Source organism: Acartia tonsa, chromosome 8 (genome assembly GCF_053477335.1).
Source record: "Acartia tonsa isolate MP-2025a chromosome 8, ASM5347733v1, whole genome shotgun sequence".
In the NCBI taxonomy this organism is placed as follows: domain Eukaryota; kingdom Metazoa; phylum Arthropoda; class Copepoda; order Calanoida; family Acartiidae; genus Acartia; species Acartia tonsa.
Window position 1 is genome coordinate 29,122,120 of NC_137267.1, and position 20,560 is coordinate 29,142,679.

General features: G+C 30.8%; 2 protein-coding genes across 2 annotated transcripts in view; one reads left to right on the forward strand and one right to left on the reverse strand.

Moving 5' to 3' along the window:
* LOC145325317 (glutamate-gated chloride channel subunit beta-like) overlaps window positions 1–8,307 on the forward strand; it is a 48,554-nt gene extending 40,247 nt beyond the window's left edge. The window contains exons 28-40 of the mRNA XM_080168261.1: window positions 48–133; window positions 242–272; window positions 458–566; window positions 1,116–1,169; window positions 1,450–1,534; window positions 1,826–1,923; window positions 3,067–3,151; window positions 4,360–4,453; window positions 4,619–4,650; window positions 4,997–5,072; window positions 5,412–5,479; window positions 5,932–5,997; window positions 6,611–8,307. Of these exons, the coding sequence (XP_080024387.1) occupies window positions 48–133; window positions 242–272; window positions 458–566; window positions 1,116–1,169; window positions 1,450–1,534; window positions 1,826–1,923; window positions 3,067–3,151; window positions 4,360–4,453; window positions 4,619–4,650; window positions 4,997–5,072; window positions 5,412–5,479; window positions 5,932–5,997; window positions 6,611–6,728 (1,002 nt within the window). The 3' untranslated portion in view covers window positions 6,729–8,307. The remainder of the gene's footprint in view (window positions 1–47; window positions 134–241; window positions 273–457; window positions 567–1,115; window positions 1,170–1,449; window positions 1,535–1,825; window positions 1,924–3,066; window positions 3,152–4,359; window positions 4,454–4,618; window positions 4,651–4,996; window positions 5,073–5,411; window positions 5,480–5,931; window positions 5,998–6,610) is intronic.
* A 3,656-nt stretch (window positions 8,308–11,963) lies between these two features.
* Window positions 11,964–18,305, reverse strand: LOC145325318 (uncharacterized). Its single transcript, XM_080168262.1, has 10 exons — window positions 17,936–18,305; window positions 16,917–17,049; window positions 16,186–16,282; window positions 15,752–15,899; window positions 15,388–15,573; window positions 14,808–14,886; window positions 14,455–14,527; window positions 13,813–13,892; window positions 13,359–13,529; window positions 11,964–12,811 (listed from the first exon to the last, which is right to left on the reverse strand). The coding sequence occupies exons 1-10, from the start codon at window positions 17,983–17,985 to the stop codon at window positions 12,581–12,583; spliced, it is 1,248 nt and encodes a 415-aa protein (XP_080024388.1). The 5' UTR covers window positions 17,986–18,305; the 3' UTR covers window positions 11,964–12,580.
* Between the last annotated feature and the right edge of the window lie 2,255 nt (window positions 18,306–20,560).

The following is a 20,560-nucleotide window of genomic DNA, read 5'->3' on the forward strand; positions in this document are numbered from 1 at the left end:
ATTGTGACATAAGTGCCCTGTGAATGATCTAACAAAGATAATTTTAGATGATTTTCACCAACACAAATGATGATTTTGCAACTATTCTTGATGAAAAAGTTTCTATAAAGATAATAAGAAACATGGAAGACAAGTATGGTTTTTTTCAATACTTCTTTGCATGTGTTAAAATAGCTCATATTCATATAAATAAGCTGAAATACATAAAGTTTTTGCATCATTTTATAATTACAATTTGCAGGTTTACATTAAGTGATCCAGATGACATTGAGGTGACTTTAAACTTACTATCAGGGATTAGAGTGGGAGGGAGGAGGTCATTGCAATATATGAAGAGAGAAAAAACAGCTAAATAAAGTTTTATAGGCTGTAGCTGTAATATAGATAAATAAGCATAAAAAAATGTTAATCTGAAAATGTACATTTGAGAAAAAAAAGTAATTGCATTTTTGTTTAGAATTATCGAATTTACAGTGGAGATGAAAATTTACTCTCCTTATCCCGGGTTTATGATGTGGAGTTTATTTGTATCTACAATGTTCTCTGGTATCCATTTGATTCTCAAGGTATGATTAATCTCAAATTGAATGTAAGAGATCAGAGATCAAGGGTGCATTGGATATTATTTTTATGTAATTAAACAAAATGTATAGTCTATAAGTTACCTTTCAGTAGCGAAGCTGCTCTATGATTAACTTTGTCCATCAGTCAGTCAGTCTGTAACGCTATCAAAAGAAAATTTCCTGTTGTTCTAAGGGATTTTTGTATTCATAGATGAAAGGACAAGTAGTAAATAACTTAGTGTGTCAGTCAATGGGTCAAGGAAAAAAGATATTGTGTGAATATTTTTTACGGAGGTTTTTATGTAATTCTAAATATCTTCTTTTCTAATGTCCTTCTTTCTTTTTCTTCCTTTTTTATGACCATTAAACATTGCTTGACTGACTTTATCTTATTGTGCTTCGCTACTTATGGATGTTATCATTATTTCTTTCAAACTTAACATTTTTCCTAATTTTAGATATTAAATATAAAATTATATATGTATATTAAGCAATATTTAGTATAATTTTTTAGATATGAATTAAATTGTTATGTAAAAATGTGTTGTCTAGTTTGTTATGCAGATATCATTTTGAAGGGAGAAGTAGAAGAATATCTTAAGCTGGGTAATTTTCACAATCTTTATTTTGAAAATTCAAACGCAAAATCAAATTTCATTTTTTTTATTGACTAACTATTCGTAGAACCAAAAGGAATGGTTTCGAACACGATGCAACCTTTTTTTTAAATCGACCCCTACTCTAGTAAATTTATAATTTAGACCTTTTGTAGCATTAAACCTTTTGTAGCATTAAACCTTTTGCAAATTAAATCTTTTGCAGCATTAGACCTTTTGTAAATAAAACCTTACGTAATTTGATCTTTTGTAGATATTATATATTTTAGTTCCTGTTGTAATGGATTTCCCTGGAGTACAAGAATTAAGTCAATACTTTATCAAGGGTTACAACCATTGCACAAAAATTATAGGGTAAGTTTATCATTATGTTACAAAACTGAAGGTTTCGCCCAGAGAAGCCTCTAGGGGTACTTCAGGGTGATGGGTTTGAATTTGACAACCTAGTTTTTTATCCTATTATTATCAAACTTCTCAGGACCTATGAAAAGCTTCCCTGTAAACGAGAACCATATCGGTTCAGCGGTTAGTGAGATCCTTTGGAACACAGACAGACAGAAAACCTTTTACTTTATTATAAGGATATGTTTTAAAAATAAAAAATTTTGTTGCTTAATTAAATCTTCATTTTGATTGATAATTTAGAGACAAGGAAGGAGTAAGAGTTGAAATATTTTTGAACAGAAGATTAATGGGAACTGCTTTGACAGTATATTTACCAACCATCATTATGAACATAATAGGTGGAGTAATATCTTGCGGTTAACAATAACAGATTATATCTGTATTTCTTTAATCAAAATCAAATCCACTCAAAAATACATTTTTTGAGAACACGTTATTTTGATTGATGAGACACAGGGATCACGATTATGTAGTTTTTAAAAGTAAAAGTAAGAAACAAAATTTTGGAGATTTTTATGGAGGGGGGATTATCATTCCCCAAAATAGTTAGCCTTCCCAGGAGCTATGAGAACCTACATTGTAAAGAAGAACCTTATCGGTTCAGCAGTTAGTGAGATCCTTTGGTACAGACAGACTTCATTCTGTTACTTTGACAAAGACCGAATTGCTGCAAAATTGTGTCAAAATATGACGTCATAAAATGAGAGATTATCCATCTCTTTTTTAGGGGTTAATCTTTCCCACTTATCCTCTCATCTCCCTAATTTTTATGACACAATCTTGCAGCAATTTGGTCTTTGTCTGTTACTTTTATACATTACTATATGTAAAGCATATCGAAATTAGGCATTTGAAAGCTCAATTTAAATAGTAATCTAAATTTTTTATATCTGTATATATAAGCTTTTTTTGGTAAAATTATGATCCTTTATTAGCTTTGCAAAGACAAATCAATAGCACTTTTAGATTCTCAACTACCCTTTTCAAATGATGCACTTTTTTATTTTAACACATAAATTTTTGGTTCGTTCTTGAATTATCAAGTTTAATGTATTTGAGTAAATTGCAACAAATGAGCACCACACATAATTGAAAAAACTCTTCTTATTACAGGACACAATACAAATTTGGGGTATAGTCCTTTCCACGACATCACTCCATAAGGAGCGATTCTTCGTATTTTTAAAATGGCTTTTTATAGGTTATTTTAGGTTAGGTTAGGTTATATTGTGTTAGGTGATTGCCCCACAGGGTTAGGTAATTGGCCCCGCAGGGTTAGAGCCCCCCGCAGGGGCTAGAAATAGGAGAAAAGCTACTGTGAAAAATACGAAGAATCGCTCCTTATGGAGGGATGTCGTGGAAAGGACTATACCCCAAATTTGTTCAAAATTTATTTCTTTGAAGCAACAGTTGGAGTGAACCTAACTGTAATGCTTGTCCTAGTCACAATGTAAGTTGACTAATTTCCCTTCTAATTCCAGGTCATAATACAAACTTCTTCAAATCTTACTTCTTTGAGGCGGTTATAAGTGTGAACCTTACTGTAATGCTTGTTCTAGCAACTATGTAAGTTATTTAAGCATCTTATTAATTTGGTAAAATACACTTTTAAATGAGGTGTACTTACTGCTTATACAACTATTTGGGGTTAAATACTTCATCATCCAAGCCTCGAGACAGTTAGGGTTTTTTAGTTGATTTTTATCAGAAAATCAGCTGTTTTTAATATTTTAAAGTTGGTTTTATAAAGTAATATGCATTATATGTAATTATATAAATATTACAAAGCTAGGGTAAACTAGGATGGGTCGATTTTGGACATTTTTATCTGAGACCAAAGCAGGGATCGGAAAAAGTTTTTTAACAGTATTAAAACCGCTAACGACCAGACATACAATTGTATAGTTATTTGTATATTGGAGTCAAAAATTGATTGAATTGGAACTATGGCTTCATGGTGCTCCCAAGAAAGGCATTGTGGAGTAGAATCAGGAACTTTTGTCTGTTACAAAATATTTCGTTCCGAGCCTGAGAAAATCAAAAAAAAACTTTACGAATTGTGGACAATTCTCAATAAACCTTAAAATGGTGTTTTTAGTCATTTCTAAAAAATTTCATTTCGAGATATTTTGAAATAGGCAAAAGTTCCTGATTCTACTCCTCAAGGCTTCCTAGGAGCACCATGAAGCCATAGTTCTGATAAAAGAAATTTTTTACTCTCATTTACAATTGTATGTCTGGTTGTCAGCGGTTTTAAGACTTAAGATAAATTTTAAATCATCATAGCCTAAAACCTGATTAAAGGCAGTCTGACCGTCATAGTTGTTTTCTATAAACGACGGGAAATTCAATTTTGAAATCTATATCTGAAAAAATTTAGGAAATCGGACCATAAACCAAAGATATGGAGAAAAATGTGAAAAATTACAAAAATAGCCTAAAACCTGCTAAAAAGCGGTCCGACCGCCATTGATGTTTTATAGTTAATTGTGCTCCTTAATAATGGGAAAAATTTCCGCTTTTTGTACGTCTTTCATAGGAGCCGAGAAAATCATGTTTCCCCTAAACTAAGACGGACAGACGGACATTTCAAATTATAGAGTAGCTTCGCTACTAAAAACCTCCTGCAGTTTTGTGCTTATATACTGTGAACAAAAAATGCTAGGTAGCAATGCTTTTTGTCCAAAATTCGGCCACTCCTTTTTATAATATTTGTAAATTATCAAAAGAACATTTAAAACTCTGCAGACTCTTAAACATTTTTTAAATTTTAGGTTTGTTAGTGTTTCTGAAAATCTCCCAAATACAAGCTACATCAAATACATTGAAATCTGGTTGCTATTCAATCTTTTGCTTCCTTTCATTGAGGTGAATACCAGCAAAAATTTTTTTTTTTCTTTCAACCTTTAGCTATCAGAGGCAGAATATTTTTATATTATTGTCCTCTAACACTACGTATAAATAATGGTTAGTTATTAATAAGTTTGTTAATTTTGTAAAAACCTAGAGGGCAATTAATTGTTTTTTTTTCAGGTCCTCCTTCATACTTATATGGATCTTCAACGGTAGGAAAAAATTTTTTTGCCTTACTTTATAATATGATTGCGGCTACGCCTCTGGAGGCCTCTAAAGATACAAGGAGAGGTGGGGAAGGGGGCGACTTTCACTTTTAATTTGAATTTCAAAAAGTAAAGTATGGTAGATATTTCTCTTACGCGGGTAGTGGTTATAAACATTACTATTACCTAAGAGAAGCTTCATTGTAAAAGGAGACCCATATCAGTCAAAGGGTTAGCTAGATCCTTCTGTTCACAGAGACAGACGCACATCCTTTTACTTTTTTTTATTAAGGATTATAATTTTATAATTTAAGATTCCAAAGTTGTTTCAATTATATTTAAATATTGTTAGTGATGAAAAAGAGGATGAAAACTTAGAGAAACAATCTACGCCTCAAATTCTTGAAAAGGACAGTAAAAATTCGTGGGTAAAATAATCAAACTTTTAATATAATATTGTAGCTGTTTGTTTAAGTAACTTTATCCTAGGTACTCTATACAGTAGTAAGGTGTTTTTGTCTGTAGCTTCTGTCTGTAGATTCTGGTATCTACTGAACTGATTGAGATCTCTATTTTAGGGGGCCTTCACAAGTTTACATAGGTCAGATGATGGTTTTAGGTTATTTAAGTTTTAGGATGGTTTTAGGCTACTTTTCTGTGTTTTCCTACACCTTCGGATACAGATCCCCTAAATGGTAGGGGCACAGCCACTATTTGTAAATGAATTAGATCCAAAGACCATGTGAATATTTATAACATTACCTAAGGTTGAGAAAGACTTGGTATCAAGAAGAGAAAATGTACAAGTAAAAGCATTGAGTGATCATTATGAAAGGTAGTATAATATAGTTTCCAAATTGAAATATTATTTGATAGGTGATGATTTATTTTCTTGGTCTAATCTAAGTCATACTCAAAGAAACTCTTTTTTTGCTGCTAGGCCGAACAAGTGACTTTCTGAATGTCACATACCTAAAACAATTTATATTCAGATCAATTGTATAAAAAAATTTGGATCATGGAAAGAAAACGAAGTAACGAGTTTCGTCGTATTTTCACAATAGCTTTTCTAGCCCCTGCGGTGGGCTCTAACCCTGCGAGACCAATTTCCTAACCCTGCGGGGCAATCATTAACATTTACCTACCATATAAAATAACCTATAAAAAGCTACTGTGAAAATAAGACCCTGTGCTTCGATTTCTTTCCATGATCCAAAAATGTTAGTTCGACAAAATCAATTGCAAATTGATTTTGGTTGAGATTAACCTAATATTGTTATATCTTAGTGGTGAAGAACTGATGAGAAAGAAAGCTAAAAGAAACCTAGCAAGAGCCCAAATGTTTACAAATGTGTAAGTTTATTTATATCCTTATAATAAAGTAACAGGATGTATGTCTGTCTGTTTGTCTTTCAGTTTGTTTTTCTGTCTTTTTGTACTGAAGGATCTCGCTAACTGATAAACCGATATGGTTCTCCTTCACAGGGTAGCTTCTCATAGGTCCAGGGAAGGTTTATAACTATTTTAGGGGAGGGTACCACCACCCTCCCAAGAGAAATTGTCCTTCGAAAAATTGCTTTCAAAGAATATCATTTTAAAGAAAGAAGAATTGAGCTAAAAGAGCTGAGAGAAGGGAAAAAAGTAAAGTGCTGAGAGAAAGAGAAAAATTTTAAAGGGTATAGGTTTGGACAAGAGAGCTGGAAAAAAAGGGTTAGAGCAAGAATTTTAAAATAGTAGGGTTTGTAAGTTTTAGAGTAAGCATTACTAATAAACCAAAACAATCGAAATTTGGAGTAGGTTTTCAGTGTTCATGTCTGTATATCTAACGCTAACTAATTTTCATGATTTCAAACAGCTTTACTACAATAAGACCTAATACAATATTCAAAATCTTATTTAATTAAATTTATGTTTACACCTAGAAAAAGACATATTTAATAATCTCCAAATAATATATTTTTTTTAGAATATTGCCTATTTTTGCAATACTGTTTGTTGTGATCTATTGGATAATTGGACTCCTCATAAGTTATTATCCTCTCACATTTGGAGTTGTAGACCATCATTGTGATCTTTCTAAATAAATTATATGTACATGTACAACTATTTACAAGGGTACACCGCGACAAACCTCCTGAAGGGATAAACCTCCTAAAAGGATAAAACTCCTAAAGGGATAAACCTCCTAATGGGATAAACCTCCTAAAGTGATAAACCTCCTAAAGGGACATCTCTAAAGGAAAACGTTTTTTTTTTTAAATCATAAATATCTTACAAACTTTGAGGACAGGAAAACATTTGAACAATCAAATCCAATATAGCAAAAATACACACGAACCTAATTCAAAATTGAATATTATTTCTTGAATAACTTTCCACACAGACTGAAATTTAAAAATTCGTCCGACAGTTTTATCAAAGTCTGTATTGGCTATCAAACGGCACGGTTTTGAACCCGATATAACATTGCATTACAAAAATCGGTACACCGACAAACGTCCTACCGCGACAAACGTCCTAATGCGACAAACCTCCTAAACGACAAACGTCCTAATGCGACATCTCTTTAGTAAAACGTCCTAAAAATTTTCAAAAATTTTGAAATAAAAAAAAATCTTCCAAATTTAAGAACAAAGTCCTCTAATTATAAAAATATTTAACAATATCAAATTTAAAATGGCGATAAAACACAGGAAAAAATATTTTTTAAATCGAATAACTTTAACCATAGTCTAAATTTTACAAATCTGTCCGACAGTTTTCCCAAAGTCTGTGTTGGCTATCACAAACGGAATGGTTTCGAACCCAATACAACCGTGCATTACAAAAATAAACCTTTAATTTTCTAAATTAAAAGAATGAATATATCTATTTTCTTTTATTTTAGAACATTTTAAAATTAAATTTGGAAGATTTAATTTTTGAAAAAAAATTAGGACGTTTTACTTAAGAGATGTCGCATTAGAACGTTTGTTGTTTAGGATGTTTGTCGTTTAGGAGGTTTGTCGCATTAGGACGTTTGTCGTATTAGGACGTTTGTCGGTGTACCCAAAAATCGACCCTTACCTCCCACTTAATTAATGTAATAGTTTTTTAGGAGGTTTTACTTAAGATATGTCCATTTAGTATGTTTGTCATTTAGGAGAATTCAAACATTTTAACCAATAATTTTAATCTATAGAAAGTAAATTTTGATAATTATTTGTGGGGTTGTACATAAATATATAGCTCATTGTCTAATAAACGCACTTTTATTTCATTATAAAAAGGTTCATTTTTTATCTTATATTTTCCGTAAAGTTGTGTGTAGTCAAATGCGCTTATTAAGTCAAACTGTTCTTTATAATGACCAAATGTATATATTTGAAATTGTCATAGTTAAGAAAAGTTAATTAAGCTTAATAAGTGCATTTGACTAAATAGTTACACACAACTTTACGGAAAATAAACAAAAAAATGACCTCCTATATATTTATCTAGGTGTTATACATGTTATCATATTATCATATTATTATTCCTTTAAGCTGCTCCTATTTTTTAGCTTGAAAGATGCAAAAAAAATCAAATCACATTCCTTTAATTGATAAATCTTACTTATGTTATACTTATATATTATTGTATGTATGAATTGAACATAGAAATTCTGAATAAATTTAAAAATTTTGATGTTTTGTAAAGCATTAAATTATTAAGTAACTTTACCAATAAAGGCGATTTAAATTTAAAAGCAAAGCTTTTGTACATTTAGGGTTATAAACACACTGGTCTTAAAAATTATAAATTTTATGACTTATATGTATTCTATTCTTCTGTTTTAACTTTAAAATAATGAATCGATGGACAGGCAAAATAAGTTATAAAGCAGATGTTTGTTAAAGTTCGTTCGTCCGACTGTCTGTCGGATTGTTTGTCTGACTGTCTGTTTTAGCTTTGTATGGACATTGTATATGATTCTTCTTATTTAATAATTTATTCCTTTAAGAACAAACTATACATAATTAAATCACATAGTTTTGAAATATTTATATTTACATTTAAAGAATAGCACATAAATTGTTAATAACAAGAGATATTTTAATATATTGTAAACAAATTAACTAATTATATTTGGAGACAGTTTGAAAATCAAATACTAAAAACAAGGCATACTTAATGATTAATTAATTTAACGCTAATTTGAAATTCGATTAACCTTGTAAACATTGAATTGTTTAAAATATATTTTTATTTGCAAACTTTAATTAGGATATTGTGTCAATTGCAAAAATATAAAAATTTCAATTTTGAAATATTAAACTTAGATAAAAGTAACAGGATGTTTGTGAGGTTTCTGTCTGTGTGTACCAAAGAATCTCGCTAACCGCTAAACCAATATGGTTCTCCTCTAAAATGCTGCTTCTCTCAGGTTCTAATAAGGTTACTTTTGAGGAGGGTTCTACCACCCTTCCAAGAGAAATAAGTCCCTAGGAAAAAATTTGGCCCCCCACAAAAAAACTTATTTTTATTTTTAACTAAAATTTAAAATGAGGGGAGGTGTTATTGTCTCATTTTGGATGGGTAAAGCTAGTTTACAATAATATTGTATTATCAATATTATCAACACACAAACATACACGCTTACACAGACACACACTCAAACGCACCCACACACACACACATGCATATAAATTTTAAAATAAACAATCAACTTTATAAATTGATTTAAAACTATGATAATTAAAAAAGTAGCGCAGTATCAAGAATGTTTATAAATGTCAAATGTCTGTTCAAAAACACTTTAAATATCCTAGATAACCTCTAAAGGACGGCATACACTAAAATCTTATATTTGTGTAACTCTGAACCAAACCTAATTAATAAAAAGTAATATCATGCCACTAAGCGTTCTACAGACAACCAACCCTTTGTCTAGAGGTCCTAACAGTGCATGGTTATGAGTTAATCACCTGTCTTTAGATAGCTGCGTTGGCCAAGCAAAGTCATTTTGTAATGTCCAAACATAAGTTTATAATTGAGAATAACCCAGAAACACGCCTTATTTTCAGAGTAGCTGCTCCTCTAAAAAATTTTAATTCACACTTACACACACACACACACACACATACACATACATAAAGACGCACACACATACACATACACATGTACACACACACAAACACATATACACACAAACAAGCAAACACACACACACACTCAATTTCTCCGACCAATAGGATTTAAAATTTTTGGAGGCTTTTCAACTTTAAGTTTTTGACAAACTAGTTGCATTAACATCCGAAAGATGTCTCTGATACATATTTTTAGCTATAAACTTTGCAAAAAAAATACTTTAATATGATAATTGTGATGTTAAACTTAAATAAAATATTCAAAATATAAATAAATTTGGTGTCTAAACATTTTATTACACATTTATACATAAAAGCAATAACACATTTCAAAATCATGGATGTAAATAAAAATTTGCAACCCTCTCAGTCAACCTGTACCATCCTATTCCATTCCAGTCTGGATTAAAACTTTGCAGCTCAATTCAATTAGGGCCACAATCAGAATTTAATTTAATTTTAACTAATATGGATAACAACATCCCTTGCACAAAAAAATATGTACATATAAGAATATGGTCAAGTAATTTAAACAGCAATTGTCAAAATTACGAATATTTTTTTTATTTTTTAATATTGATATTTCAGTATGATGATTGACAGAAAAGGTGTGTGCAAAAGCTTTGTGATGTTTTTGCATTTAATACTATTTTTTAGCATATCGCATTGTATGTTTTTCGCGGGTAGTAAAAAAATATTTTAGGATAAATTATAATTTTATAATCATAGAAAATATTTTGTTAAACCAGCAGAGATTAGTTGGATTCAGAGGCACGCTGGAAAATTAGTATCGTCATATAATTTTGTAATCCATTTTAATGCTACTGTGTTCAGTTGTCATCTTGTTAACTCGTGTTATTGTTCTTTTGAACACTAACATTATATGTCTGTCTTTAAAGCATTCATTAAATATCTCCATTGATTCTTAGTAGAAATGACAAATTTTCAGAGAATGTATCTTATTAAAAAGTCTCGAGATGTTAAGGGCGCAGCCGCGCGGTAGTAGCTTTTGCAAGCAATGATCTTGTGCCGACTGTCAATGGATCTTTGAAAACCAACAAATGGTAACGGTAATATTTAAACAGCCAAGATGCAGAAAGCAATTTGATAGTAGATGAAAAAGGTCATTGAAAAAGGGGGGTGGGGGGTAGTTATCTGTATATACATCGATACTATACATTAGTTCTCTATCCAATTCTCAAAGAATTGTTATTAAGAAAACAAAAAAGCTCTGAGACTCAGAATCCTTAAATGTCTGTCTGTATTGTTTTAAAGATCTTGCTTATTACATCTTTGCGTGTTAAGACTGTAGTTCTTGTTATACAATAACAAAAAAATTATTTTAAAAATATATATATTTTTGGCTTAAAATTTTAGTATGAAAAACTACAATATAAATATAAAAACCGGTACAAAATAACATGACAATTTGGTTGTGATATCAAAATAATTTAATACTTTTTAAATAAATAACTTTGATGAATAAGAATAGAAAATAGACTGTAAGAATTACAATAAATAGTATTGATTACGATTTTTTAAAATCACAAAACTTTTAAATCAGAAAGAATACGATACAAGGACATTAGTATGAAGCAGCTTTCAGTGCCTAACAAAAAATGACGTCATGCACTATAAATGACCATTGATAGGCCAGTTTACATTTATATTGACCATTGGTAAACAAAAAATGACGTCATACAATACAAATAACTAATGATAGGTCAGTTTACATTATATTGACCAATGGTAAAATGTATACTGGCCTATCATTGGTCATTTGTATTGAATGGCATCATTTTTTATTAGACACTATAAGGTGCTTCCAATAGTGTCCATAAACAGTGCAGCAATTATAAGCTACCTACAAATACGATAATATAAATTTTATAAGTTATAAAATGAAAGAATAGATAAAAACATAAGAGATCAAAATATAATTTATACTTTACGGTGCTTTAAAATCATGAAAAAAAATTGAGAAAATTTCCAATATTTTTTAAATTTATTGTTTTTTTTTATCAAAAAAATAGATAAATATGCTTTTGGAAAACAAGAAAACAAAAATAAAAAACATTGCTAGCTACACTAGGTACATAGATTATAGATAAATAAGTGATAGATAAATAAATAAATTAAATCTTAGTTTAGGTTAATCAACAAAAGAAAAACACTTAAAAAAAAATTAAAATATATAGTTCTTATTTAGGGTGGGTGGAGGGGGGAATCTTAAAGACTAAAACAATGGACGATAAATTAATACATTTCCAATTTGATAATTGAAAATACCCCTTCTGTAGATTGAAATTACCCCTTCTGTAGATTGAAATTATTAGTTAAAAAGTTTGGACACAACAAACTATATTAAATACTCAAAGTTTTTAGCCAACGAAATAATATGTGGTTATAAAACTTTGGGGTAACAATGTAATTTATAGTCTATTGTACCCCCCCCCCCCTCCCACCTACATGCATTTTACTATTTAAAAAAAGTTAACAGTCTCCTTTTCAAATTGGAATAAATAATGGGATAATAATTATTTATCGCATCGTAGTATAGACAGCTTTCCGCGGATGTTAAAAGTCAGAATTTTAAAATTAAAACCAGTTTTGTTAGCCCTGAGAGGCCGAAGGCGTGTTCCAACAAAACTGGTTTTACTTTTATGATTTTTAATTTAATATTCACGGAAAATTGTCTGTAATACGTTATTATACATTATTTTTAAGTATGGTTAACCATGGATGAGAAGCGGTTCTAATCCAGCGGACATTAATCGGTTTGGAAGCCATACTGGAAACAGAAAGACAGATAGATGACAGAGATGTTATTATTGTAAGCTGTCCACATATTCTTGCAGATTTTGGATTGTGTCGTAATTCATGGTAGCAAAATCCAGGGTCAAATATTCCTCATCCAAATCCTCATCCTCCATGGTAGTATCATGACCATCAGTGGAGATTTCGGTGGAGGTGTTGTGGGAGTCCTGGTGCGATGAGGCTTTGGTGAATTCTGACACGTGGTACGGACTCTTGTCTGCTCGTACTATGCTTACAACTTTCTGAAAAAAATAATAAGGAATAAGACTCTGGGATGATGCATTGTCTAATTTAAGATACAGCTGGGTAATTTTAGACAGGTCCAGACCTCGAGTTTTAGTCAGAATTTGGTCCTACGAGGAACTAAAAATAAGGCTTTTCTGATTCTATGTCGCATTTTATATTAGTGCAAAAATTCTGCATTTGTCTAAAATTTTCATGCGGAATTGTTTTAATAAACAAAGCAACATCAATAAAATACCAAATATTATGAAATAAGAAACGTTTTAGAATTTGGCTAATTTTTCATTAACCACAAACAAACTTTTTCATTGAAAGAACCTATTTATAATTCTTAATTTAGGGTTAGGATAGGTTTAGTACGGGTCAAGAGTGAGACGCACTAAAAAAACGTTTTGTCCCACTTTTTAAGATAATTAATAAAAAAGATAACAATCAGATACTAACTAATTGTTTGCACGACCTTTGTTTGTAGGTCTAACTGTGTATAATATTGATAAGACACATTTTTCTAGCAGATTTATAGAATCTGTATAAATAAAATCATACCTTTAATTTTTCTGAGTCTAAAGCCGCAATTTTGACGACCAGATCTTTAGCCAGATCTCTCCTTGTGTCAAACTCTTGTTGGGACATGTGTAGGTATGCTGGCGATAATTCTGGGTGGACAGTCATATTATTAGGTTCTGGTGCTTCGACGCTGATGAACTTTTTATCATCCTAGATAATACAAAAAATTATTCCATATTTTCTTGTATAAAAGTAACAAGATGTTTGATTTACTGCGTGTGTACAGCTTAAAATTTGTAAAACAATTTGAGAGATAGTATAGGCTTCTTATAGGTCCAGGTAATGTTAAAAAATATTGTTAAAAAGGATACCTCAACCCTCTAAATTAAAATCGTCTTCAGAAAAAATCCCTTACTCAAAAATTTTGGTTTAATTTTTTCTATAAAAAAAAGACACAAATTTAATCTATTAATGATTGATTTATTGACATTACCTGTATTAATTTGGCGAGTTGGTCCTCAATAGTTTTAGCTTTCTTCACCATTACTTGCAACAAATCTTCAGAGACGTCATCTGAAATAATCAGATATACAGAGATAGGACAATGGACGATTAATTAATTTTTATTTATTCTCCCAATTATGTGATTTCCAACTTTTGCATAAAAAAAGAGAAAGTTTATTAAATATTATTTTGCCAAATCTAAAAATGATCAACTACCCCCCCCCCACATTTCCTACCCCCATAAAAAAAATTGATGAATGCCAGAACGAGTTTATAATCATTTTTAGAAAATTATAGAACCTTCTAGAGTATTATCGTGGTTTCGAGAATATTAACGAGGTTGCGCGATTAACAATATTTAAAATATAAATTTTCAAGTAGCTTTAAATGTTTAAAATTTAGATAAATTTGATAATATTTTCAAGTGGATTTAATTGTTCTTTGCAGGGAGAGTCATATGGTGGTTTAAGGCTATTTTTAGTATTTACTAGTACACACAAAGTAACTTTATATATTTATGGGTTGACATAGCCCCTACAAATAAAACCACCAACCACCTCTGGACTATACATATGGCTTTTCTTAATTTTCCCCACCCTTCACAAATTTTAAGTTACAAATTCAAAAATACCTTTAAGGAAATCTGAATTATCAGAAAAATCATCTTCCTCTGTCAGAATTCTTTTAGCATACTCGTACTCAAACTAAAACAAGAATGATTTATTTATTTTTAGGGTAGCAATAACAATCTATATAAGCAGGGGGAGTTTAAAATCATCGCATAACATGTAGGTTTATTATCGCATATGTCAGGAACTACACTAAAATACCCCGCCCCCCTTCCCCCCCCCCCTCCCAATATGGATTTTGTGTTTTGTACTAAATTAAAAACGGGGTGGAGTTGGCTCCACCCCCTCTAGCCGCTTTAGCAAACAAAATGTGAGACATCCTACTAATTTTTCTACCAGATACCTAAAGATTTACCTTGTGGCTTAGATTCTTTGCTTTTTCCACTAAAGGATCTTCTTCACCACATAATCTGTATATTCTACCAATCAACTTTCTACAAAACAAAACATAAGTTAGTCAGAGATTTGAAGGGATAAGAAAATTGCCGATAAATTGATGTACATCCCCAATGATGATACACAAAATTACCCCTTCTGAAGATTAAATTATGGTTGAGATGTTTGAACACTAATTTTATTGAACCAACCATTCAAAATACACTTGTCCTTAAAGTTGTTAAGCCAACGAATAAGAATTGCCCATTGTCCCCATTCTCTCTGTAAGTTTTTTATTTCTAACCATTTTAAACATTACAAGATAATTCCTGTAACAGTAAGGTACAATTTAGAAAACTTGATAACTTTATAATCATTACATAAAAGCCCATAAAAGTCAAATTTAGAGGGTTTAAATTGTTTCAAAACTTAAAGAAAGTAGTTCTAAAAAGTAATTGTAAAAATATCACAGTAAAATATGAAACATTACTTTTTTTAGATTACTACTTTTAATGTTTGAAGTAATCGTTCTTGTTTAAAATCAATTTGACAAAATTTACCTAAAATCCGCGGCAAAAATCTCAGCGTTTGGATACAGTCCTGATTTCAGGTTTCGTTCAATGGTATCCAAATCAACGGGGTCTACGCGGCATCCGGCAGCGGGGTGCGCGGGCTTTGAGATAATCTTGAATGGGTCGGAAAGGTTGCGGTCCTGCAGCACACTCTCCAGAATTTTCTCGCATTCTCTATAATTAAAAGGTCGTCTTAGTTGGATTATTAATGTGATTTGTTAATATTAGGGAGATAGAGGGGGAAAAGACATAATTTCATACGTAAGACAATATTTGACGTTCTATCTTCTATCCCTGAAAAATATCCATTATAAAATAGCCTAAAACAAGTATTTGTAGAAACTGAGTTTACCTTAAATTATGAGCATTGAGTCTATCCTCTTGTTTCCACTGATTTGTTTTCAGTCTTTTCATGAGAGAATATGTGAAATTCTTGAGGGTGACCGCCCACTCGTGCAGTACATGGTCCGGAGGGTTGTACAGGCGTGCGTTCCTCCATACTAGATACATAGATAGATACATAGATAGATAAATAGATTATAAATAGATAGATAGAAAAGTATTTAGTTTTAATAGAGAATAGGCAACGATAAATAAATAAAAGATATAATTCTTAATAATAGGTTGAATAATGCTTTTTGATTGATACATATATAGATAGATGATAGATTAGCGAATTTATCACATGTGGATAGATGATTGATCTTTAGATTGAAAAGAAAATGGACAAATAGACAGACGGACAGAAAAACAAAGTAAGTTCTATCACTAAGAAAATTACCTTACCTAAATTGATATCATTGACACAATGATTCAAATTCCAATACCATCCATGATCCAATCTGGCTTTTATGGTGTACAAGTCCATAGGATGTGAGACAACCTAAAATAGATTAAAAAATCATTAAATAGATTTAAAATTTTGCTTTTATGGTGTACAAGTAAAAAATATGAGACAACTTAAAAATAGATTGATAGATTTTTAAATAGATTGATAGATTTTTAAATAGATTGATAGATTGAAAGTAGATATATCGTTTTAACTTGATAGATAAATTGAAAGAAAGATAAATAGAAAATAGTAGACACACAAGTATTAGTAAGATTACATATTTAGTTTTACCCAACCTAACAATTACAAATACGTTTTTATTCAAATTTATTAATTATAAAACTAAAACGTTTATAAATTAATTTCATAGGGGTATAAACGTTTTCATCCTTGTTATACTAGAATAATATTGTCTATAAGTAGCGCAACAAATAATACAATCCAAAAAGACCGATATAGAAAATATATTTATATTTTTAATACTCAAAAAATGAAATAAAATTAACATTACTGCTAATATGCTAAATAGACTATTTATTCCATTTTTTACATATTTTTTCGCTTCATTGTTAAGGGGAAACTATACAAAAAAATAAAGTTTTTAACTACATTATATTGTTCAGTCGGACGGACAGATCCCATTTATAGAGTAGCTGAGCTATTAGAACTATGAAAAGACGCTTACCATAAAATAATCCGGGTAAATACCCTCTGTGATGGCGTCCACAGGATATTTGAATGGAAGGGCCAGGGGGTGCTTCAATAACTTGGGGATGATCTGCTTTCTAACATACTGTAACTCTTTTGTCATTGGGCATCTACAAATATTTAAATTTTTAAAATTATAATTTCATAATTTTTATATGAAAGTAATGGGATGTTTGTATGTTTGTCTGTGTCCTTCTTTACAGTAAAACTTCTTATGGGTCATTCCAATTAAAACTCCAACCTCACTAAGTCTTACACACTCCTTTCAATCTTTTGAAGGAACGTCTAACTCCTGGGCTAACCTAGGAAATTTTATAGGATTTAATCTACATTCTATTTAAACATCATTTATGGATGAAAAATATCTACAGCCTAAAAACCATTATTTGTAGCAATTTTGTCCTTCTTTAATCCTTTTTTATTTAGATAACTGCTTTTATGGATTTTGTCATTCTAGTTTTCATAATGAACAAAAAACAAAGAAAATATATTATTCAAAATAACACAAGTTGTGCACCAATAACAAGCTAACAAAACGTTATTTCTATTTAATAATAACAGTAAAGTATTAAAAAGTAAGAAATTAGGAAAAAAACATACAAAAACATCATTTTGGTGTGTAGTGTATTACTGTCAGAGAAAAAAGGTGGGGACAATAGACTAATAATGATAATGAAAACAAAAGTATTTAAACTCTTTTTTTATAGCCTGAAATCTTTGCAAGATACAAAGTACAAAGCAATAAAGTAAAAATATTGAGAATCATAAAAGAGGCCATTCATTTATCGTCCAATGTCCTATCCATTAAGATCCCAAGATTAACTGTTTAAAAGCATTCAATAAACTAACAATAAAATTACATTTAATTGAAATTTAGAGTCCCCTTCGGAAAGACGTCATACAGACAAAACCTAATATATAATAGCTACGCTTCCAAAATTAAATATATTAATTAAGATAGATAGTAGAAAAAAGGATATATAATAATATAGCTACCTGTGTTTTGGCTTCACCCGCGGCTGAAAAAATCCTTCTTCTGGGATCATTTTGTAGTTTTTTTTCACTTTTTTTCAAACTATATCTAGATTTTATTAAATAATAGCCTTTTTATTATTCTTTTTTGTTTATTATGTTATTTATCACAATTAAATTCGTTCCTTTCACTTTAGATATTATTGTATTGCAAGGGCGTATGTTTATACGCTTTGCGTATTATTATGAAACTAAACTAGGAAACGTCTTTTAGTGTTATTTATGCACCTTCTCTTATTTTGAGCGCGTACACACACACACACCACTACGCACAAGCACACACACACACCACTACGCACAAGCAAACACACACACACTAGTGACGTCACTAATAGTGAAAGGGAGGGGGTGTAGTAATGATTATAAACTTATAAAGAGATGGAGGGTGGGGAGGCTAAATGCGCAAAACAAACCAAATATAATATTTCCAACCCCTTCTTCCACCATATTCTAGGAATTTCCAGGTTTTTATTAGAGATAGCGAAGCTGCTCTGCAACTATCTCTGTCTGTATATACACATAACCAGAAATGTTTGGTTTGAAGATAAATAATATTCTGGAATATGCTAGAATAAAGAATTCATATACTTCAAATTGGCAGGGATCTAAAGGGATAAGACAATGGCCGATAAATTGACATGTACATCCCCAATGATGACAAACAAAATTACAAAATTCTGTAGATTAAAATAGAGGTTGGTTGAAACGTTTGAACACTCAATTTAATAAACCAACCAAATATAATTCAGTAAAAGTCCCCCAAAGATGTTAAGCCAACGAATAAAACTTATAAATACTTATAAAACTTTGGGGACTATAATGTAATAAACCGCCTATTTTCCCCTTTCTCTCTCTCTCTCTCTCTGTTCAATTGGTGTCTAGTTCACATATATACCTACGTGTTTTTTGTCAGTCAAAAACGTTTCTGAGGAAACATGAATTTATTTGCTTATATTTAAGATAGAGGTCTGATTTTTTGTATGATGATTCCTGCAATCAGCATGTATATATAAGAGTCTTGAGGGAAACATGAATTTCTTTGCAGCATTTAAAGACAGAGGTCTGATTTTTTGAGTGATGATTCCTACAATTACAATGTATAGCCATATAAAATGATATATCAAAAAGGGACAGTGAATCCAATAGGCATAATGTTTTCTACTCAGCTTTTGTACAAGATAGACAACTGATTCTTGTGTAAACATTCCCCTGACCGCTGACCATCTATAGAATAATATAAATCACTCTGTATGTCTGTCCAAACTATTCACTGGTTTTATTTGTATTTGTTTGTCATACAAACGTTCTTGGTCTTGTTACTATACTTGACAATTTGGCACACTTTTTGACAAATTTTATTATTTTTTTTTTTAATTGGTACGCTACTTGCTGTCCTAATTATCCTTGTTTAAATAGCTACAGCTGTCTTTGGGAAGTTTAAAAAAGGGAATCTAGTCAACTGACAAAATTTAAACGGTCGTTTCTATAGAATTGTAAATATATGTATACAAAAGGAATAAAACAGATGAAAATTGTGAAATTTCTGAATTATCTGGATAATTCTAGTAATATTTCATCATCGTTTATCTCCATTCCTTTTTTTGCTGTTTTCCATATCTCTTTTCCTCCCCCTTCTTATTTATCTTTCTTTGATCCCCTCCTTTCTTTCCCCGATAATCTAGGAAGCGTCATTTGAATAACGAACATGAGTAACTAGAGTGATAGAGAATATTTACAAAACAGTAAATTTTTCCTAGATTTTTTATAGAATTTTACTAGAATACATTTACAAATAATCACCAAAAATCACCTTTACAGGTTTTGAATAGAAAGACAACCCCCCCCCCCCCCCCTAAAAAAAACACTTAAAAAATTACTCTGCACTCTTCCACACCCCTATCCTATTACATACGTGATCAAGTTTTTTTATCTATAGCCAAGGATCTCAATAACTTCTGCACCAATATGGTTCTCCTTTACAGTGAAGTTTCTTATAGGGGCTGAAATAGTTTTAGGCCATTTTATTTGTATCAATAAGTCTTCGTATGGCCTTAGGCTATTTTTCAGCTCTTCTATATCCCTTCGAATATATATAGCCACTAGATGTTATTGGCAAAGCCGATAAAATTATATATTTTAAAGCAGCTTAATTCTTAAGATAATCAACATCTTTGCTATTATTGATTCTTAGCTGCATTTGAAAAACGTCCCAACTGAGGGTTGGTTATAACAAGCTGCGTATGTATTTTCTAATTGCGTAGTAACAACAAAAATAAATAGATAGAAAGATAGCAGGGGCGGTTATTCACTCGAAATGGCCTCATCCTCTCTCTACTGGAATATTCCTATTATATTCCCTCCCCTTTCTCATGCCAAAAAAACCAACCAACCCCTTTTCGGCTGCTTATTTCCGTCGAAATTAAAGATCTATTTCGCAATTGAAATTTGGACAATCATTGAATTAATAAGTCTAAGTTTATTTAAAAGTTCTAAAGATCTTTAGTAGCGTAGCCTTTATTCACACCATTTCTGTTTGCTGTTTTCGACTAGCTAATAAAATGTTTTCTTTTAGTTATTATGTGAATTTTC